The 24162-nt window shown below is 39.3% G+C and overlaps 1 protein-coding gene across 2 annotated transcripts in view; it reads right to left on the reverse strand.

Moving 5' to 3' along the window:
• PAPD7 (PAP associated domain containing 7) overlaps positions 1-23632 on the reverse strand; it is a 46075-nt gene extending 22443 nt beyond the window's left edge. For both annotated transcript variants that reach the window (XM_010153439.1, XM_010153431.1), the window contains exons 1-9: positions 23514-23632; positions 21954-22000; positions 20931-21051; positions 19254-19361; positions 18409-18537; positions 17137-17350; positions 10451-10577; positions 3037-3137; positions 2621-2793 (exon numbers count right to left, since the gene is read on the reverse strand). In XM_010153439.1, coding sequence (XP_010151741.1) covers positions 2621-2793; positions 3037-3137; positions 10451-10577; positions 17137-17350; positions 18409-18537; positions 19254-19361; positions 20931-21051; positions 21954-22000; positions 23514-23603 — 1110 coding nt within the window. In that variant the 5' untranslated portion in view covers positions 23604-23632. The remainder of the gene's footprint in view (positions 1-2620; positions 2794-3036; positions 3138-10450; positions 10578-17136; positions 17351-18408; positions 18538-19253; positions 19362-20930; positions 21052-21953; positions 22001-23513) is intronic.
• Positions 23633-24162: the final 530 nt, after the last annotated feature.

Below are 24162 nucleotides of genomic sequence, written 5' to 3' on the forward strand. Positions count from 1 at the left end.
TGGAACACATCTATAACCACTGCTATCTCTGAAGTACCCCTAAGTCCAAGATGCCAGGAGCCTTGTCTATTCAGCTGCTGAGCCACATTTACAGAATATAAGGCAAAACCTCTAATGCTGCAAGAACCTGAAGGAAGAAAATCTTTAAAAGCCATACAGCTTGCTGTGTTACAACCAACTATTAAACTGTAGGGTTTAATAGAAATTCTAGGATCCCTATGAACAATACTGCACTGATTTGATAATGCTTGCGTACTTAATACATACTGCCAATATTGCTTCCAGGATATGTTGACACAGACTTATGGCCAGCGTACAGCGACGTGATGACTTCCAAATATAGTTACCCCTGTGCTACAGCAGACAGCTGGCGTACTTGAACTTCAAAAGAAGTTCAGAGAGGGGCAATATGACCAAGTCACAAGGTGCCATGCCTATTTCCTCCTCCTCAACATACCTAAGTTGACTACTGTGATATTGGTAGGCAGATCTCAGAAGGGACAAGATGCAGCTTATCACTATTACCAGTGAAACTTCAGCAGATAATTGAAAAGCAAATACACTATCAAGTCCCTGTGATTTGACAGCTAGGATCTTGTAGTTGATACATAGCAAAATATATTCTGCAGTCATACAAAAGTAAGTCTCCAGAAACTGTCTTGATGCAGAATTTCTGCTTAACAGTGACATCATGGGGGTGAATATTTTGCTATTAAAGTAAAACCTTAATTACTGGGAAGAGATCAGCAAACTGTCAATCTAGAATCTCCCTGTCTCCTGTATTTCATTTATATCATCTGTAGCCTTGCTTTCAGTCTTCACTATCGGAGAAATTCAGAAGATGTAACTTTAAATGAATACAGAATCATCCCTGAAGAACACTCCCTCCACATGATCAGAGTTAACATCGTGTAAAACTCTGCAGTGATGAGATACACCATATTCCTATTCCCTTGTTCTGCAGCTGGTACCAAAAAGTTCACTGCATCAAACCTATTTGCAGCACACCACAAGATTTGGCACAAATGCTAGATGGTCTTTTGCTGGAACCCCGGTGTACAGTATTATGCCAGATCATGACACAAATAGCCTCCGAGTCTGGCAGAATAGGCTTCACCTCCTGGACTGGAGACAGCTCAGGACTGCTCAACCAGAACTTAGTCATGTTCACATACCCAAACATGAGCAGGATGAAATCATCAGTTCTTTGTCAGAAACCTGCCATTCCATCCCAAATTAAGATAACCTGTTGGTAGTCTATTAATGACATAATACCAATAAATGACCAGGGCTTAAACTAGGGTCTGTCACAAGCGCATGGGCATAAGGCTCTTTATTTTCTTAAAAAGGCTAGCATTTCCATCTACTCTGTGGCTGCCCAAACTCTCTTCTTGTTGAGACCTTGCTTTTCACTTTTCATTAATTTCTCTGGCATTGGGCAACGAAGTTGCAGCTTCAATATCAGGCAAAAAGGGAATAAGGGGAGGTCATCACCACTCACCACCCATTACATTGGGAGCGCACAGTATTTGCATTTTCTCATAAAAAACTCACTACAGCAAAATCTTTCTCACTGACATACTCAAACCAGGAGCATGGCTAGTAGTATCACTGGCAAGCATCATGGTGTTCTTTTTCCATTTAGTTGCACCATTTTCCATTTCCATGGTGCAACTAAAGCATCTACCAGGTGAAAATCTACCATTTACTGCAGGTGAAAAGACAACTCAGCACAGAAAACTCAGTAGTGTAAAGGAATTACAGAAAGTAACCAGAACATATAAAGAAGGCACTTGTCCCTCAAGACTTAATTTTTTTTTTTAATACAATTCCCAACTTTTAATTTCACATTGGACTAGTTTTTGAAAGCAGTCAAGGAAACAAGTATTTGGACCTCTCTTGGCATCATCCAGTTATTCACTATGGCAATTAACTGGATACTACATCTTGTTCCAGTCAATACTTCTACCTAACACAGAACACTTCAGTAGATTTATAATGAGCACCTCATGCCATGCAATGCAGTTTTGTGCTTTATAACTTGCACTGCCCAATTCCATGTTGATTTAGCTCCATATCAAAACAGAAACCTTAGAGAATCTTAAGAGTCTGGGAACATACCTAAAGGAACTACAACCTCCTCTTCCAGGAAGTTACAATAAAGCCCAGCAATTACTTTCAAGTTGCACTTTCAAACTGACAAAAACCCAAAGCTGACAGCTGGACTTCACATGAGGGTCCTATTACCATTAAAACCTGAACTAACTGCTTGGCTGAAAATAGTAAGAAGTATTATTCACGTTCATAGCATGATATGATATTCATGTTCAATTTGTATTGTGGGGAAAAAGGACCATAATTTGACAACGGGAGATTTTGCAGATGGGAAGATTTATGAAAATATATTTCTACTCTTCTACTTAATTAGTTACTGTTAACTCTGGGTTTTATTTTATTACATCTAACTACCACCCCAAAGAGTACCAACGATTTAGGATGGAATCAGGGATAGCATCTTAGGGACAGTATCACATTAACTGCTGTTGTGTCAGTCGAGGCTTTGAAGAGTATGATAGTCTCTGCTTCTTACTAGTTTAACCCATTAAAAGAAAAAGCTTACAATGTCACTGCCGGAGAGCGATGATACAGAAGAGGCAGATGAGCCAGAGGATAACTGTTGTGTACTAGCCAATGACAGAGTCAAGCGTTGGTTGTATGATGGTTCAGAGTCTCTGTTCTGATGCTGCTCTCCATTACACGGAGCTATCTGGTCTCTTATTTTCAACCTATTATCTGTTAACAGAAAACATAAGTATCACTTTAGAGCACCGAATACAAATACACAGGCCTTGAAACAACAGCTCTTCTTAGGCTTAGCAAGTTAACTGAAAAAACAGGCTCAGTAAACTAGTCTTGGGTTAGGAAGTTACAAATTCCTTTTATTTCTTCCAACATCTCTGAAAGTGATTAACTTCAAAGGCAGGAGTATTCAAGAAAACAATTTAAGTTGGTTTCAAAGATTCCTGCTATACCTACCAAGTTCAGGTGATAAATTAATTTTGCTCCCCCACTTCTTTTTAATCCAGGCCCTGTAGTCAATCACTTCTTGGGTCACTTTGATGATTCTACCTAGTGTGCTAAAAACATTTTTCAATTAAGTATTAAACAAAGACTGTTGGTTACATATTTGCAAGCAATTCAACAAGCAATCAAATTATGCTCAGAGTCAGTTTAAGATATCCCTAACCAAACAATCCGTTTGAACTTTGATTTCCTTAGCGCATCATTTAATCCACTGAAGCATCACAATTTTTAAATTAGTATGCTATTTCTCTTCTATCATACTGACACACAAGCCCTGACATGTAGGTAAGATTTCTACTCTGTATTTCTAAATGGAGTGCATCTTAATTATCAAGAATATACATGCCGACACCAGCATACTTCATAAAAGCAATTTACAGATTCTTGCATTTCTCTATACAGAAAATATTTCCCCACCCAAAGGACCTGGATTACGACAGTTATGGGATGCACTGTAGACATTAATATCCCAGCGCCCCAGCTGACCTTCATGCTGAAGACAGAGACCTTCACTAGTCCTTGCTGACAGATTTACAAGACAACTTAAAAGGTGTGAGAACCCTACAATCATAAAGGAAGTACCATGGATCTTGAGGTAATGGAAACAAGAAGCAGACTGGCTCCAAAACCCGAATGAGTTAGAATTTAAAGGAAATTCATAACAGTACATAGTTCAGAGAAAAAGCCTACCTGGTTCCGCTGAACAGCAACCAGTTATCAAGAAGGAAAAACTAATATTTTCCAACATACTTTCCCAACATTCAACTACTTGAATTGCATTTCTTGAGCAGGAGCTGTGCCTTTGTTTGAGCGCTAAACTTTCAAGATTAAATTTCATCAGGGACTAGTGGCTGAAACACTAACTACAAACTAACTCTACGATCAACATACATGAAGCACTGACTATTGTACAGAAATGGACTGTGAAAAGTTACTATTTTTGAGAAGGTAATGTTATTTTAGTTTGGAAATCTTCAACAGTTAGAAAAAAGCTTATTTTGTATTTCATGTCATAAAGGCACATTGTACTGTACTGGAATTCTTTTGCTTTAGATGTATAACAGGAAGGAAGGACCTATGTAGCCTAAACGTATTTAGACTACCTTTATTTGGTCATTTCACTTTAAAAAGGAGCAATAATTCTCCTTCCGGCTTAGGGATTACTATTTCATGCAAGATTAAATACCACATTCTCCATGTTGAGCCTTCCAACTTTAAAGGCACGTCAGTGCGTTAGTACTAAAAAAAGGCAGTCCAGCATTTTACGCAAACATTGAACCAACTAATATCTTCTAAGTTTTAAATCCAATAGCTGTAGGAGAGCCTCACTGACAGAACGAATGTCATCCACCATTCTATTTATGTGATGCAGATAAAAGGATGCATGTTGGGAAATAAAACCTTGAACATTACATGCAGAATTATAGGCGTGATTGTCATCAAAAAGTGAGAATGCCTTCAGAAAGATTTAAATTTATAGGTTATCCTGGAGTAAAAGCTTCACATGACCGGCTGTGGTCTTAGAACCAGAAAATTAACATGGACTAACATAAGCTCTTACAGAGAAAGAGTTTATCAAGTCTGATGCTCCTTGGAGTACCCAGAAGCAAATCAGTAGTCATGCCTTCATATACCAGATGGAAAATTAATGATATAGGATGGTACTGTTATCAGCCTGGGTGACTGACTTAAAAATGCCTGCTACCAAATTGATGAAAGGCAAAACTACTGCTACACCAGCAATTATGGCAGAGTTGCACATAGAGAACCTGGTAATCTCTTCTCTCACTATCTCCTTTCACACAGAATAGAGATCAAAGACCCAGACTCAGTTTTGGTAGAAAAGTATAAAAAAAAATATTAAAAAAATCACTATATCAGGTCAGGAATTCAAAGGCAGATCCATGTAACATTTCTGGTACACCAAGATTAAAAACATTCATTATGAGACATCAAAAACTGAAAGGTGATTAAGGCTGTACTGCCATACACTTAATATAGCAGCAAAGAAAGAGGAAGCAAGTGTGATCAGACTAGACAGTGCTCTCAAAGGACACGAGGTGTGGGACCCAAGAACATCCACAGGGCAGAGAACAACTTAAAATAAACTTTTTTCTGTTTCAAGAAAAGAAACTATTAATCTGCCCAGTCTTTTGTAGAAGGAAATTCCATGCTTTTTGGTTTCTTTTTTTGGCCAAGGCCAGTCTTTCTATGGATATGAGACACTCCCACAATTCTTCAAAGATGGAAGACATGGAAAAAACATAGTTAATTGGTTGATGACATGAGACAGCTCTCCTATGAAAGATACCTCTATATGGTTTTTCCTTTAAATGTTATCATATAGCAAAACCAGGAATAAGCTATTTTCATACCTCGTTTATTTTATGATAAGAGCTTAGATGCTCCTCTGTTTACACACTGCAAGTCCTCTGTTGACAGGGCCACTTTCTAGCTGCCTTTACAGCACAACTCGGGTGCAAATACACCTTAAGATCACTCTTAAAAGGCTCAGTTTGCTGACATAAGATTCAGTAAAATCAAATATCTAAAGCTCCAGCCAAGGTCCACATGAATGAGTACCAGAGCAGCAAAAAAACATTGAGTCTGCAAAAGAACAGTCACAATAACTGTTCAGTAGGCCTTCAATTGAACTTACAACATATTTCCCTGGTATTAAAAGGGCAATGTAACCTAAAAGTAGACTAAGAAGCACCTGAGAAGGATCTGCTTGTGCTTAAGGATTAAAAAAAAAAAAAAAATCTAAAGCCTCTACCCAGGCAAATAGTTGTGTAGCAACAGCTAATATCGCTGATAGCTCTTAAGAGGCAGTATGCATTCTAGTGACAGCCACCCACCATTCAAGATGTGAAGCAAAGGAAGGAGTGTTTCAGGCAGCCCATTTCTGCCTTCTGTGCAGCAGATCTAGCAGACAACTTTAACCTTCCTTTTGGCAGCCTCCAGAGCTCACAGGAGCTATCTTGGCCAACCCGGGCCAACACAAACTTAACATAAAGACCTGTGAGCACTTAGCTCAGTGGAACTGTGTACTAGGAAGAGATCAAATAGCTTTGAAGCACAGAAATTAAAAGGTCACTATATACATGGCCCAGACTATTGTTGGTTTGAAGATTATCACCTTTATCACATGGCAACTTCAAACATGCAGTAGCAAAACCCTGCCAAGGCTTCCTGAAAGTCTGACCTGTTGGCATGACAGTCCCTTTCCCTTGTCCACCTGCACATCTAGCACCAGTAAGGAGAAACCTGTTACCAATCCACAGCTCTACGAACTCAAGAAAGGTTTCAAATGCCTTAGTTATACTGGAAGGATACATCACAGCAGAACCAGACTTCTATTCCTCATTTCAAATGACCTCATCTGCCTCCCAATGTTGGCTACGCTGCTGCCGAGATGCAGTCTGAGCACACATACACATCTGAACCATGCAACAGCCTACAGACACACGTATTAACCTAAGGAATCATCTTTGTCACTTCTAGATCAGCATAACTTAGAGCTGTCATCTGGTACAATATCACTCTCTCCATCTTCCCCCAGATGTGAATCCCTGCTGCTTCTCTTGTCCCTGACCTGCCCATCGCACAGCCACAAGCTGGATCAACTTCTGAACATGAGTGTTGATATATCTGTTTTCAGTCAGAGCAAAGAGCTCATATAACTCACCTTTTGAATGCAGGATCACTAAATCTGATCCAAGGCAAGAGGCAGAATATACAGACTGAGAAGGAAGAACACAGGCAGCTGACACGAGATAACCCACAGACAGGCTAGACAATGTACAACGTGAAACTGCACCTTAATACAGAGACCATGGACAGGTTAGTAACAGATAGGCCACTATTTCAAAGATCATCAATCAAGGAGCAAGAGCTTGTTGCCAGACATCTGTTAAGGCTTCATGTGGTTTATCAAGAAACAGAACAAAACTAAGAAATTGGTCACTAAATTGAAACTTTGCGTCCAGGGAAGGGCAACAAAGCTGGTGAGGGGACTAGAACACAAGTCCCGTGAAGAAGGGCTGACAAAACTGGGGTTGTTTAGCCTGGAGACAACAACGGTCTCAGGGGAGACCTTATCATTCTCTACAACTATCTAAAAGGAGATCTTAGCAAGGTGGGTGTTGGTCTCTTCTCCCAAGCGACACAAGATAGGACAAGAGGAAACAGCCTCAAGTTGCACCAGGGGAGTTTTAGATTGGATATTAGGAAAAATTTCTTCACTGAAGGGGGTAGTCAGGCACTGGAAGCATCTGCCCAGGGAGGTGGTTGAGTCAGTATCCCTGGAGGTATTTGAAAGACATGTAGATGTGGCTTTTAGTGACATGGTTTAGTGGTTTGACTTGGCAGCATTAGGTTAACAGCTGGACTCTATCTTAAAGGTCTTTTCCAATCTAAATGATTCTATGAAAGTATCACTCCTTTCAGACTTCTTTAGTTAGCTCACTTAAAATGACACCCTCTTCTCTAGAGAAGGGCTATGCCCAAAGTCCATACTAAACTTTAGGCAGGAGCTATCCTGTCCATAACTATGGATTACAGCCAGATTAATGTTCCCATGGCCCCAGATACTAAGAAATCATAATTTTCAATCACCTTGGCTGAAGTCACAACACCAATGGATCAGTGTCCTCATTTTCTACTAGGAAAACCCCTCCTTCCAAGATGATGGAAAACCGTTTGCTCTAACAAAACCTACTGAACTGTGTCAGCCTCTCTTGAACCATTCGAGAAAGAGGATGGGTGAGGTACACTGGGGACAAAACAGCGTTAAGATAAATTCTGTAGCTGTAAGAATAACCTTCAGGACTCTGCTGATGACTGCTGCCACTCAGAGAGAAGATAGCTTTCAACTCCCACTACACTCCAGATATTGTATTTGGAAGCTTGAATGAAGATGCTGATACAAATGATTTCAATCTACTCATTATTCTGAGAGATCTATTACTATCGAACATGGACAAGAAAAAGGCCTGTGCTGAAGGACCAAAATCTGATTTTTCCACACTTGGAATATCAGAAGCAGCAGCTGGCTATAAAGTCTTACATTAACTTACACTTGTGCTCCTTTGTGTTGGACCCACCCTGAAAAAGAGCAGTAATGATGATCACCCAGAAAGATTTGAAGTCTATTGAGATTACCATCTACAAAACAGGACTCTGCACACAGAAATTTCCCCTGTAAAGAGCTGATACAAATTCAAACCCACCGGGCAGTTCAAGAACAAACTGTTCCACTCAGGGGAAAGCTAGCCCCAGTTATGACAAAACTGAATAAAATCATCAGCCTAAGGAATTCAGCCTCCTGCAAGTTCCTACCCTTTCAACTGCTCTTCACTTAGTCTCTGTTGATCCTTCTAGTATAATGTCATCTAGTCAGCCATTGCTCTTAAAGGGAACCCATTGTTTACAGTTTAACCTACCACTAACAAGCCTAGAAAAGGGAAAAAAAAAAATGGATGAGGACAAAGATCTCCTGGATGGTTATGGCTTTAGGTCAGGCCACCCAGAGAAGTCTTTTTATACAGAGCCTGGACCATTCTGCCTACCAAGTGGAAGAAGGATCTGAAATACACGTGGATTGCCCAAGCACATCATGTTTAACTAAAAACTGAGGCAGAACATGGAGTGCTGTTGAGGTTCTGCAACAAACTTGTTACCTAACTGCTCACCATCCACCTACAGATCCTTTGGCATTGACAAAGCTGGTGCTGGGGGAACTACCAGCACACAGGACTTGGTTGAAGGCTGTTCCTCTTATGACAGCACTCCCTTCAACAGACCGGCAAGCCACTGGCATGACAAGTTCTGAGACGCTGGCATCACTGGCACAGCCAGCCCAAAACTAGCAGAAAGACACGTCAGATGTACAACACCTGAACACTGCTGCTGGGATTCTCCCCAGGTCCGAAGTTGTAACAAACTCCAAACATTTTCCCAAATACAGTAATTTCACAGTGTACATGTGAAATGCATATATCGATGACATCCGAGTCTTCCGTTCAATGCATTTACAAATACAGTTTTTGATGTCTGTAATAAATACAGGTACCTCATAAAAGAATGACTATGTCCTTTGGAGAGCCACAGGGAAGTTAATGAAGGCCGGGACTCAAGACAAGCAAAACTTCAGGAATCCCTAAACTGTTCTGTCTATACTTACATAAGAATAAAGTTTCATTCAGCAACAATTGTCCACAATGCACACATTTAACAGTCAGACCTTTATCTTAAAACATAGCAGTCTCCAATGCCAGTGTATAACACCGTGTACCACCCTTCCTGTGTCTCCATCACAGGCACAAGTGCAGTCTCAACCTCCACAAATTTAGTACCACAGAAAACCTAGAGATTCACAGGCACTATTCAAATACTGTCAGTTTTAAACCCACAAGTGAAAGACTGCATCCAGTTTGTGGTAAACTTACTATAGGAGAACAATTTCACCACCCAATGAAATTAATGCTGGAAATTAACAGCTTGTCTAGAGTTTGGAACTGTAACTAGATGGTTTGTGCAACTTGTTACAGCCATCCGTCCCTATGATTAGCTAGGGAGCTCAGAGCCATTGGGATTCTCTGGAAATCTCAGGGAAGAGACGTTCTCTGATCTAGTCCCAGCGTGTACTGAGGGTTAGCATAACAGATGCTAGAGCAGATACCTGAATGACAATACAACTGGGCTGAAGTGCCTTCATTTCTTTCTCCTCCTCCTTTCAAAAAGTAGAAAGCTTGCAAAGGTGAGAGCTAAAAAAAACTTACTAGCTGGACAGTGTTTCCATGAAAGACATTAAGAACTGCATTAAAAATGGCACATCTAGAAACATGCTACTTTTAATGGCAGTTCTGACATTACAGCCAAACAGAACTGATTTTTTCAGTAGCTTAATTACATACCAAGCCTTTTAAAAGAGTTTATGGGAGCCTGTGTTAAAGAACTACAGAAACTTCCAGCCTTGTTGTCTACTTTTGTGTCTAAACAAGTGGTTTGATCACGCACTTTGTTTCTGCTGTAGTACAGACACATCATACCAAACATTAAACCAGTAGACCTTCCTTTGAAATACTTTCAGCAGAATGTTTGAGGAAAGACCAATTAACCTCTGGCTCCCTTCCACACTAAGAGAACCTCACATTGGACCCATCCTGGTTTTTGTCATGCTGTCTTCATTTCAATACTGCACACTGAGGAATACACTCATACCACTGGGCAGCCTGAATTTCTGTGCAGATTTCAATACAGCTGCAGTTAAACAATAATGACAATATTCCTTTTATTGATTTAGACCAAAACATTCCTAATTGATTACACAGACAAATGGATATTCAAAAAGTGGACTAATTACCTCTCAGAATCTCTATTTGGATATGATCTTGCAAGTGGTGATACTGCATGGCTAAGAACAATGTAGGCATAATCAAAAACTTGTTTCACTTGCATGGCACCGTAAGAACTTCTGCCAACGTCGTTTCCTGAAATAATGTGACAGTCATCAGATCATCTTTTTTTAATATCAGTAACCAGCAAATTATTCATACTTAAAGCTCAGAAGCCTTAACAATACAGCTTAACTCTGTTTAAACTGGTTAGCCCATCCTACTCATATCAGGAACAACTAAGTGTGCCTGTCTCAATAGAAGAAGCTAACCTTAGGAATGACACTTAACATTAGGCATTCAATTTACCACTTTTAAAATACCAACATACTACTGCCTGAAAGAGAGAACAGAGATCAGCCTAAAGCTCTTACAGTTGTCTTACAAGAGGGTATCTACTAAGTTTAAAGCACCATGTCTCACTTACCATTAGAGCTTCTGCAGACCAAATTCAGCTTAAAAATTCCACTTGTGCAACCACATTATCTTCATAGTGCCAGGTATACTTATATCAACCCCTACTTAAACTTATCAAAACTCCAGATTAATAAACCAGCTCATACAGATTATTTAACTCCACAGGATAAATCAGTTTGTCAAAAATCTATCGTAGAGGATTACAGAAGTTGGTACAGCATTGGTTTTTGATCAAGTTAGTGGCACTTCTTGACTGCCTCTCTTTAATCATGAGTGACATTTATAACAGAACTCCTCCCAAATCCAGCACCATGCGTGAGGAACTGCAGAAGTTAAGAACATGCTACAGCTTCTGTATCAGTGACAACGTACAAGCATTGGCCTCCCATTTGACACCTACAAAGATCTCGCTATTACCAGCAAGAAGAAATATGTGGGGGGTTTTTGTAGATATATTTGGCACCAGACATCAAAGGTTCACTGTCACCACTCAATTTAAAACACACAAAGAAAATTTTCTCCAAATCACCTGTCTAAAATACAAACTAGATCTTGAGTGGGTAGAAAGCTGCTTACAGTAAAAGGTTCCCTCCTTCAGAATGATGCAAGAACACTGGAAAGGGATGAACTACCAAATGTGTTTATTTAAGCTTGAAAATCAGATCAGGGTCCATTAACATGTTTTAATGAAAATCTGCTTTGAAAATGGATGGGTCAAAGGCAGAATCTGTCCTTCAAAGGACTGAATCCAATGAGGCTGAAATTTACTTCAGAAGAACCCTTCACTCACTGAAGTATTTTAAGAGTCCAGCAAGCCATTGTAGACAAACATACTGAGGTCTGCCACCCCAGGGCAGGAGGGAAACAAACAAACCAACCAGCTTTGGCTTCACTACCTGAAACATATTTTAGTCCTTCAAGATTCTCCAACCACAATGCCACTTTAACTCAAAAGCATAATCAATGAAAACAGACTGCAAACAGAAGAGCATTCGGGGAACACAGATTCAGTAATTTATGTGGTCAAATAAAAACTCATCAAGAAATACTTCCTGTGTACTGAAGTAACGGAGTATCTTGTTCTGAATGCACGCCTGCAGTATCCAGCAGCTAGTAGGCTCAAAATTACAGAAGCCTTTCTAAATGGCATATTCGCTACTGGCCTATTTCCTAAAGCAGAAGCAGAGACCAATGTGGGCCTAGGACAGTGAATCTAGGAAGAACAACATTGTAGTTAACTTCAGAGCTGCACTACGAAGTAGTAGAGAACTTCACAAAGGACTTAGTCCAAAGGCTGCTGCATAGAGACCAATGTAGTTCAGTGGTCAAGAAACCAGAACACAAAATGTCAGTTCTACTAGAAAAAACAATGATTCATTCAGTACAGGTTTTCCAGGGGCAGGACACACTTGTGTCCAACAATGCCATCTTCCACGTAATGACATGCTAAACATATAGACAAAATAATTAAATTGAGAAGCAATACAGAAATGGAATACATACAAGTGGCTGAAGACACACAGTTGCACCTACCACTAAATTCAAGTCCATTTACTGTTGGACTCGACCTTGAGGGTATTTTCTAACCTCAATGATTCTATAAATTCACATAACGGGAATTAAGAATACACACTCCAAGAAATTGCATTAATTTAGTCTAATCTGGTCCTAAGGCAGCTACATTTGCTATGCATCCTACACGGAGTTACACCAAAATGAAGACACCGCTGCTACAAACTGTTGGGCTATCCCTTTCGTCAGTTGTTGCCACCCCCACTGTTGTGCCAGCAAAAGCAGTAAGACTTCCCTAATCCACTTAGGGCAAACTCGGGCAGTTTGGTTTAAACCACCAACGAAGTTGTGTATGAGTCTTGACTGAAGCAGAATTGAGTAGAGAGGCAGGATAGCTCATGCCATAGCATGCCTAGGTTCCTGGATTGCCTCATTACACACTTGTAACTAGTACATAACAATGTCTGAAGAAGCACATCATTCAATTATACAGCCTGCAGAGCTTCTGACTTGCACTGCAGCTGCAAAGCATGTACAGAAGCCAAAGCTACTGTGTGAGCTACTATGAACTGTACCAGTCAAGTCTGTAGAGAGGTGGCCCTACACAATCCAGAAAGCAACATATTAAAGAAGCCAGAAGACCACATAATTTGCATTTGCTGTCCCCCTAACAGACTTTCTTCTGAGATCATTCTCATTAGCAGATCATGTCTTACACAGCTAAGCATCCTTCTTTAGTCACAATCTACAGGGTGATCAGTTAAAGCCCATAACCCAAATGCTTTCACACTTTTTAAAAAAAAGAATCATAGGGACTTCAAACCACAGGTATACACTAGTAAATAACAATGGTGTGTGATTTCATGTATCATTCAATCCTCACCCTTTCTTACAAAGCCTTCATCCCTAAAGGAGCATGCCTAAGATTTCCACTCCTCACCATCAGTGACAACCACTCCGTCAGGTAGCCTTCCATTACCTGAAGCAGTTTTAAAAACACTGCCTGGAAAGGTAAGGGTAGGACCATGAGCTAGGACAGAAGCAGATCCATTTTTGGTAAGCTATTACCTAGTAAGTACCTTTTTGCAACATTCAGCATTGAAGTTAGTGTCTGAAAGAACTCCTTCAATGTATCTGTGTATTTTTATAAATGCTTTTATTTTATATACCCACACATTTATTTGCAGGTGCAAATACAAATACAAACAGCAGACACTGAAAAGCTGCAATGAATAACTCTGGGCAGCCACCAAGGCTAGAACAGATAATCCCAATAGTCACTGCTTATCTCACATCTAATGACTTCCTGTATCTGTGACCTAACAAGGTGCAGAAGCAAGCAACATGAAGCGTCATTAGTCCCGCAAGCTAGAGAGTCTCTTTTCAGAGAAAACTTATTGAATTTAAGGTTTAGAACTTGTGACCGCAGCAATTCAGAATGAAGAACAGCCCTTCTCATGAAGGGAGCAGAGCAGGTGAAACTCCAAGACTTAAACTGCAGTTTAGCTCCTCTTGACACTGCCAATCTGAACCAAGATCAAAATCATTCCTGTTCTGAGCCTCAGAAATGGCTGAAGGACCTTGATAATCAACTGGTTCACAAAGCCATAAAATAAGCTTCCCTAACAATCTACTGAATAAATGTCAATTTTGTTTTACAAACACAGGTTAAAGATTTGTCACCTAAAACCAGTCTTGTCTTCCAAGACAGGATACCGCTGGACCAACTTTGCACAAACCTCTTCTAGGATGATACCATCTACCCTGCTTCAACACATGCCTGTGAACAGACTTCTGAGTACCTGGCTTTGCAGTTCTCCTAGATCAATGCTTTCACTTTTTACGTATCAAAGAAAGGACAACTGCTTTGAGAAACTGAAATGGTGGCAGCTACTAGATGTTTCTATAAACTCCCATCTTTGGATGATGCTATAAGAAAGACTATCTCATTACCCTTCCTAGGGCACTAACTCAAGAAAGAATCCTAGGCTATGTATGAAGATCAAGTGTAAACTACCACTTTAAAATGTATCACCAGCTAGGTTAATCTGACATCTCAAATCCAGACTTCCAACACATTTCCCACTTGAAGTGTAGACTCCTGACATCTTTGTTGGAACCTTGGTTCTCTAATCACAGAAATTATAACCTTCTAGCACCCAATAATCAGTCTTTGAGACTCTCAGAGGAAACTCTACAGCACCCAGGAGAATCTGAGCAAAACCCACTATGACCAAAGCAGCAACACAATAGCTTGATGCCTGCTCCTTCTAAATCTAGGAACAGAAGGTACCGAGCAGGTGGAACTTAGTATCCTATCTTCCAGACCGCATCATTTAGCTGTTAGCAAGACATCACCATTTCACACTGATAGAAAAAAATAGTTCCTCCAACTTAAAAGAACTAATCCCACTGACCTTAAAATCCTGTCCCCTACAAGACAGTCTAAAGGTATTCTTATGAGTTACACCTTTCAGCATCCTATTGCTGAACTACTGCATACACTCACAGGAGGGACTTTTACACTAAATGGATAATCTTGAGAAACTGAAAGGCTTTTCATCCCTCTATTTTTTGTCTGATTTCTGGATTAAGAAATCCTCTTTCCAAGTCTTATTCCAAGGCTTAAACAGAACTTTCTCTAAAGTTCTGATTAGCCTAAAAAGTAATCACAAAAGAAACTTGTGCACACAGAGCAAAAATAGGTTTGTGGGAAAAACTCTACAGCATCTTACACTAAATCAAGAAACATCTGTCTCCACTCTTTACCAAAATCCTTGTTCCCATCTCCTCCACAGTACTGGCACTGACCCCCACAGACTTAAAACACTGCATGGATCTGACCACATACTAATCAAGCAGAGGTGATGACCTGTCAGCTGGGCAAGGACATGAACCCTTGGATAAGTTTTTTGTACTGGGACACAAGCAGTAACAGAACTGATTAACAGAATTCTAGACATTATCTACATACACGACAGGTACTTTTACATACTGTAGGAATATATGATTAAATCTTGATCTAAGAAGGCTGTATTCATGAGATCCAATTCAAAGAGTCATCCTTTATGTTCTATATAATTTTCCTCCTAGTTCCATCAGGCACGATCTGAAGCTCTGTGGTAGCTGGCAGAAAACATCCCTATGGGACACAGTGGTCAGATAACTTCAAGTTATTGTCAGCTTTCACTTCCCTTGCCAAAACACTCACTCTCCTGTAAGAATTACATTATGTCAGCCCATATAATCCCATGTAACATTTAATTCCTACCAACTCTTTGATAGAATATAGCTCGATATCCTTCTTCTTAACTACAGTTCTTTGCTTCTGCAAGATTTATGCTAGAAAGAAAAGTTCAGTGCCCCTACTGGACTTGCAATTTCTTTTGTCTTCTCTGAAGGGTCAAAGAAGAAAAAAATCCTAAAGCACTGTTAGCGATTAAAACATTAAGCAGCACATATAATTTCTTCTCTTTCGGTCCTCAGCAGATAGGAAGGAACAGAACTGAAGGACAGTAAAGGTTTTTGACTCTAAAGAAAGGCTGCTACTCAAACGTGTCTTCAGGACAGCTACTGAAGGAAATCTCAGTAACTCAATGAACATTGTGCAAAAATCACACCTATACCTGGCCAAGTCAAGAGTCATGACGGACACAAATTCAGAGCTACAAACACATCAGAGATGTGGTTAGACAAATGAGTATCTTGGCTCGCAACCTGTTCTGGAGAACGATGAACATCAGCACACTGAGTATTTAGAAAAGTGCCAGACTTCAGCTCCTGATCCATGGTATTTGCTTTAAAAGTGCTCTGCATAAGCAGTCTACCCACAAGACGTGACAGCACGGAGTTTGAGTGCCAATTACATTCTAGAAATACGAATGCTGAAGCCCAAATTAACTGAAAATTGACTGTTAAAAAGCTGGTTTGGAATTTCAGCTACTTGTGACAGTCTAAATAGAACCCAAACTCAGTACTCTAAAGCTGGCAATTTTTTTCAGGAGCTCAGCCAAAATTAATCTTGATTACTTTGAAGGTAACTGAATCAAAACTAAATCTTAGAGAAAAAATATTTTTAGTTACTTTCAAACGTACAGGCAACTATAACTGGCATTCTCTAAAGGTCTCTGTGCAGCACAGAAGCCAGTTATGCAATCCATTCTTCATGCTGACCACAATACAGCTGCTCCCTTGCTACACATCCACCGATACATGCCAATGCTCCTGTGCAGTCCCTACACACCGCCCTGCAGGACAGGTTCCTCACTGGGGGCCTTTCTTTCCCATATGGTATAATTAAACTGAAGTATGGCACCACAGACCGTGGCAGGAAGGAAGAGCTACACCTTCCATTCTCATTCTCTCATAATGAACAACGCAGAGCTGTTCCTACTAACAAACCCGCTTCCCGGGATTTCCTGGAGCTCGCTCTGTCGCTACGTCTCAGCACCGTTTGAGACTCATATCATACACTCAACAGTTCCAAATCTCCAATGCATTTTGTATCTGCACTGTTTGCCTGCAATCCAATCTACCCAGGCTATGAATCTTGGAAGACTTAAGGTCCTTACCCCTTAGCCCACCTCTGCAACTGTACCTCGATACCAGCAAGCCTCTTCTCAGTGCAGCTTAACTCATTTGACAGACTTCAGGGACCCTAACCTAAGCTGTGAGAGCACACGCTGAGCCAGAGCTCGGGAACACTGCAAGAAGCGTACAGTCTTACCAGGCAGGAGAGGATCTTCGATACATAGCATAGATGGTCTGTATCCATTAGTCATGACTTTCATGATTTCTTCTTTGGCAATGTAGGCACCTCCATTTTTTATTCTAATACCAGTTTTCAAGTAGTTAAAATTCCTTCCATAGAGTTCAAAAAATTCTATCAGAAGCATTCCAAGGTTTTCATCAGCTCTTCTGGCATCAATTCTTGGATGCAGCTGTGAAACAGAACAGTTGTAAATTAAAAATTTATGCTATTTAGACCATAACAGTGCAACAAAGCTCTCATTTAAACAGCTGAGTATACTCTCTTTACACAAGTCTGAACCATGTCATTAATTCTTCATGTATTTAAACTACTTTCACATAACCAAGAGGGGGCAGCACTTCAGCAGTATCTGGAAGAAGCCAAAGAATTCTTTCTTCCCTCTTCCAGATTTTTGAGGATTAATAAATTCTTTTCCCTCAGCCAAAAGCAATAAAGAAGTACTGCATACTACAGTACAGCTTAGTAACAGTAATACTTAATATTTCACAGAAAATCCAGTGGTCAGTATTTTCAGAAGTAGGGGTGGGAGGTTATATATTTAGCCCAACTGAAATACAGTTTCTCTCACTCTCCCCATATTATACATGGTATGTAAATTCTATAGTAATATTTCAATTAATCATTAACAGCAGCAGAATACATAGGTTTTTCCATTATCACAGCTGCTGAGCAATGCTAACCATTCTACCTCGTCATACTCAAAGCTTACCATCAAGAAAAACATATTGGAAGAAGTTTTAACTCATTAGCTCCCTACTCATCAGTTACCTACAGTATCTGCCAGTTTTATGTAAGTCAAAACCTAACTAACAATTCAAAACCAACTTGACTGATTTCATAATTTTAATAAGCACTGAAATCAACTACTCTGCACATTCAGTATCAGTGGTGTAGTAAGCAACAGACTTCAACTGCATCCTGGCAGACTTACAAAACACCAGTAAGATGCCCAGTAATGTAGCATAATTCATATCAGAGGTCCTGGTATAGAAAGCAATGCAAAGCTTCTATGCAGTTCACAGGGCTGCTGTTTCAGTTCACTCAGTGAACAGGAGTCTTAGAGGTCTAAGAGGTAGTCCACAGGAGCTGCCAACAGTCAAACACCTGGAGCCGGAACAGTAAAGCTCTGCATTGCTAGGGGCATCTAAAGATTAAACAGCACCAGAACTGGGCATAAGTACAGAAATGACAATATTTTAAAGAACACAAACAAACAAACAGGCTTACCTGCAGGAAACTAATTGCCATTAAAATTAGGCTGTAAGAGCTAATTCCACCAGTAAAAACTTCATTCAAGTCCCTCTGAAGGAGGAACTGTTTTAATACTAAAATCAAATAAGGCAGCAAAGAATATTTCTGCAAAGCAAAATAAGTCTTGTCAATGACAATGCCAACAAAGAATGGACTACACCATCTCAACACAAGAGGATCAATCTTCTAATAGAAAAATGTTATTCAGTAGTGTGCTATAAAGTGTTTCCACAGGAGTAACTGAAACATGCTTTTTTTTACTTCTAGAAACAAATGAATAGACTTCAACTCCTATTTGATCAAACAGCTTACAAATCAAATTTATTCACACACACACCATGAAGCCTTTTTTATCCTTCTTTGAATGCCAGTGTCACTCACTATAGTCAAAGCTTTCCATCTAAACGGTACTTTTACTGCAGAGCATAAAAGTAAACTTGACTAAGCATGTAGGTAGAAAAGAACTGGTTTTACACATTGTTTAGCAAGACAGTATTCATAATCAAGTATCACTTAAATCCAAGGTAATCAAACCACGAACAGACTTGCTTTAGAAGTAAAACACAGCACCTATCTGCAGGTCAAGATATGCATGTAGAAGTCCTTTCAGTGTACAGGTTTACACACACAAGTACCTAGCACTCAAAGGCAACACCAAATAGCTACCAGTACAAAATAAATTAAAATATCGATGTTTAATTAGTATTAATGAAAACAGTCAGCAATAAACTTTCAAAAGTCTTAAGCCATATCAAAAAAGGTTAGCTAGGCATCTAGCACATCCTTGGTAAGTACTACAACATTAATTATAGGGCTGATACCTTCATATATTCCTTGATAAACCGAGCTGCCTTCACACCAGTTTCTACATTAAAACTGATGTCAACTTTCACTTCTGTCTCCTGGTCAGTAAGTTTTATTATTGGTACCTGAAAAGATTAAAACAAGGTTTTATGAATCTTCAGAAATGCAACACTGGTGCTATTCTCCAGCTTACTCAAGACACATGGATACTATCAGACCAAATGAATGCAGCTATCGAGACAAGGAAACATGCTTTTGAGAAAAGATAACAAATCCCAACTTGACTGACAGGCAAATGCTTTTTACTGAGGTGACTAGAAAGACACTCATGTACGATCACATTAACTTACAATCACTCATGTACTGTCCCATAGCTATTAGTTACCTGCCTTCATAGCTGCAATACCAGTGTTTTGCAAGACAACTCTATTTATTTAGTTTAATGACTCACTGCTGTTAACAAGAAACATTCTACTCTCATAAACCTGTGGGAACTGCATTCATCTGACCCAGCATTACAACATTCTCTTACTAAAATGAGAGAAGACTAGCCTAGCAGAAAAAAATAAAGCACTATCTGTGGGTTTATCAAGCTGAATTGGTTCACTGCAGAGCCAAAAGCAAGCCAGAATGGATAAAAGCAAAGCAGGAGTAGCAACACATCCTCTTCCGGCAGCAATAAATTGCTGTAAAAGTACTGAATAAGTTCAGTCTCACACCACCACCCTGAAGGCAGTATCCCACAAAATCATCTTAAAATCATAACCTAAATTTCTTTATTTTAAACTGAATTCCTTGTATTTTTAAACTGAAATAGAAAAAAAAAAAGCAGAAGCATAACAATTTTATACCAACAGTAAAAGGAATAAAGTACAAAAGGCCAGTAAGTGTTAAGCCTAGTGCCATTTTCCATCACTAACTGATACCACTGACTCCGAAAATCCTGCTCAGTCTTAGGTGTCAGTAGGTCTGGTAATATTTGGTTTACGTACTGCTACTCCAACAGAAGCCATAGGAATCTTCTGGACCTAGAAGAATCACCCTGTTTCAGAGATTACAAAACGCAACAGCTTGCTAATATAAGTCTGGAATACTCTGCTTAAGCTCCTGGAGAAAACACCACTTTGCACAGTAACATAATATTCTCATACTTTTTAGCCTATTCAGTGTGATCTGTTCGGCTTACAAGACAGATACAAGAGATGCTACATGTCTGTTTCACAAATGAAATAAAGCATTTAAGTAGCATACTTTGGAAAGAACAAAGTAAGTCACATCTGTAACACTTCACTACATCAGAAACAAGACCACCTGAAAAATCAGTGTTTCAAGCTAGACAGCTCTAGTTACTGCCCTCTGGCTAAACCAAGTCTTCTCAAAGGTCAGTGGAAAAACATTATACAAATAGTTTACATACCTAACTAGATATTTTGCAGATACCGACTCTCAGATCGTATGATCTGAAGCATAAAAGTATGGCCTTCCAGCAAATACAGTACACAGAATTACCATTCTCCCTGTAAAAATATGTGCTATTGTTAAGCACGTACAGATTCTACTAAAATCTTGCACAGGCAGACCAAAACCTCGTGCTTAAGACAATATAATTTGCTTCATGAGTTAAAAACACTATCACCAACATTTCAAGGGGTCTGAAAGTTTTTCAGTTCAGCATTCCAAAGACTATTACTTACCGTAGCTTTATCAAGTACTTTAATGGAATATGGCTCGGCCACGTTGTGTTTCCTTAGTGCTTGCTCTAGCAGCTGTAAAGGGGGCCGTTCCCATTTCCCAAAAACAACTAGATCAATATCACTAGACAAAAAAGAACACAGCATGAGATCCATTTAAGTCTAAAGCATAATACTCCACCAAATAAAAGGTAAAATTGGCATTCAAATATTACAAGTCCTCCACAGTGACGATTTTGCAACCTTTAATCTAAGTTCCCAATAAGCTTCCTTTAGCAATGGTAAGAGATGGTCTAATGTGCTTTAGGACCCGAAGTACTATTCTAGTTCCTTGTTTCCAGTTCTCTTTCGATCTCCTCTCCCTTTGAGCTTTCTTGCTCCCTCCCCTGAATTCCACAGCTCAATCCCATCCCTCATCTACCCATGCTGACAGGCAATTTAACAGTCCAAACAATTTTTATCAGTGATTGTAATTCACAGAAATGAAGTTTCCAGTGCTCTCCTACTGAAAATTGATTTCATGTGAAGACAACATAGTCTAAGACACAGCTACAGAGGTCTTCCACATCAACCTATTGAACCAATAAGCAATATAAAATACAACTAAGATGTTTTGCTCAAAAAAATGGGAACACACAGCTGTGATGACTCCTCTGATTTTGCACAGTAACTCTGTGACAAGCGACACATTCTCAGTAATTCATCTTACTTAACACACAATCTTTACACAGGAAATACCAAACATTCAATTTCACTGTGTCTTGAAAACAAAGAGCCAAAGACTAACCCCAGACACAAGGAAGAAAAGGTAATTCACCAAAGGGTCAGTAAGTACCTAGAGTAGTACAATGCTATCACAAATACTTATCTCACATCTGTAAGTTCAAAAGCTCTTCCTTTTGTCACATGGGGCAAAAAATTCTTCTGGAAGTTTGATAGGTTTACATATTCCAGTCTAAATTCCCCTTTGAAATTTACCATTACTCTAAAAGACAAGCTTTTACATAAAAGTAAATTATGACTTACCTAGTTGGAAGATAAAGCCCTGTACTAAAGCTGCCAAATATCTGGACCTGAAAAAAAAAAACCACCCACACAAGTGAAATACCTTGTAATTATGAATACTCACTTCATTTTACTTTCACAAGACAATATTTTTCTGGACCTGTTAAGGACAGAGCCCAGTAAAACAGTTACTGAACTTCCTTTACTACATACTCTGTTAAGCCTGTACAAATACACTTTCTCTTACAGGAACTTCAAAAGACGTTTTTTTAATATGAAATGACTACCAATCCTGCTAGCAGGAGAGCACAAACTTTGAAACAAGTACTTTTCACTACTTCCAGTTCAACAGAAGCTGTTATAAATTTCCTTCCTTCTTGCTCCCTTCTTTCCTCATAGGACAGCTTTACCAAATTTGGAACGGTTTAAGGGAAACACTTTTTCAAAATGTTTAGGTTTAGCAGCAAGTGTATCTAAATAATTCAGACAAACATGAATACTCCAGATTTGACTGTAAGGATGACTATCAAACTGTGGCAGCTGTTTCTGTGCAGAAGAGGCAGAATGCTGACGAGGCATTCACAGTCCACACAAAACAATTTAGTGTGCTGCCCATCTAGAGAACTGAGACGTTCTTCCCTCGCTGCTACAGCCAAACACAAATTCACATCTTTGAAGTAGCCTATGAAAAGGCTGGGCAACACCAGACATTTCAGTGTTTAGATCTGCTCCCACAAGGTAGAAAGATGTTATTACCAAGGAAAACCACAGATGAGGATCAAGTAGACAAGCTCCACATTATCTTTAGCTCAGTACTGTGGCCACAGCCCTCACTCTTTGTCATGGAAGGCTATGACATCACAGCGGTCTCAAATATTTTTCTGCTTGTTAATGACAATGCTACTATCTGGTAATCAGAAAGATGATGCTAGAGATACAGTTCACATTATATTCCTTTTGGATGCCTTTTGTTTGGAGGAAACCTACTCTCTGGGTAATTAAGGGTTCGAAAATACAACTTTGGTTGCAAGGTTTCTCAGGAAGTCAAGCCCAATGTTCCCACTGAAGCAGGGCTGAAGTAATTCCCTGAATGTCAGGTTTGTAGAGAGTACAAAAACAAATCTGGGGTATAACTGGGGTTTTGTTTTTTGGTTGGGATTTGTTTTGGTTTGGTTTTTTTTTAATTTTTGTATTTACAAATGTCGAGAGTCAGGACTCCTTGCAGAAACGGATACAGAGGTAGTCAATCTCACTTTAACATTCAAAAGGAAGTTATGCAAAGACAAACAATTTAATAGGCTTTTACTTTAATAAATGAACTTCAGGTGGACAGTTCTTCACATTCCCAGTTCTCAAAATGGAAAAATTATCAGTAGCCTTCATTAACCTGAAATCTAGATTTTAAGTTTCCTCCACTTCTTAAAATAAACTGCCACGTGCTGCAAAAGTTGGGGTATTAAGTCAATTGCCTTAAGTCTGAAGCTTTATCTATTCATTTCTAAAACAAAGATAATAGCAAGGTTAAGTGAACAGACTCTACAATTTACTAGAGAAGCAAATCAACACTTTAATTACACTCACATCAGCTGTAGGCCAAAGATCTTTGATGACTGTTTCTATTCTTTTCACCACTTCTCTTCTCATAGCTGCTTCTTCAGGACGAGGGGACATGAAGTCATAGAAGTCAATTATTTCTTCATGTAGTCTGAAGGAGAAAGTAGTATCAGTTATGATGACAGTTTAACTACTACAATAAATTTCAACAAAAACAGGCCATAGGCTTTATTTAATATCATTATTTAACCCACACCAGCAGTATTTTCAAGAAAGGAGAATGCCACTACAATTAGTCTTTCATACAGGAAACCGGAAGGTTTGGGATGTGGGATTTGAGATAGGTATCTTCTTGATTTTCATGGCAACACCTCACAGTAATCTCAACAATACCTAGACATCAGCCCTCATCATATTACCTACATGCTAAAGATGTCAAAAGAAACAGGACACAAAAATCAGTAGCCATTTACTAACCTTCTTACTGGCTCAACAGTGAGGGTCAAAATGAACTCCTGTTGAAAAGATTATTTTCTTAAAAACTATGCAATGATCCAAATGTTAAGAAGCACAAGAACTAAAACCTTGAACCAAGTTTATTCTTCCAGAGGTTCTTACTTTTTTGTATGTAGAAGTTTACACAGACTCGGAAACAGGCCAGTGACATTAATGGGTT

This window comes from Eurypyga helias, unplaced genomic scaffold (assembly GCF_000690775.1).
Source record: "Eurypyga helias isolate BGI_N326 unplaced genomic scaffold, ASM69077v1 scaffold20400, whole genome shotgun sequence".
NCBI classification, from domain to species: domain Eukaryota; kingdom Metazoa; phylum Chordata; class Aves; order Eurypygiformes; family Eurypygidae; genus Eurypyga; species Eurypyga helias.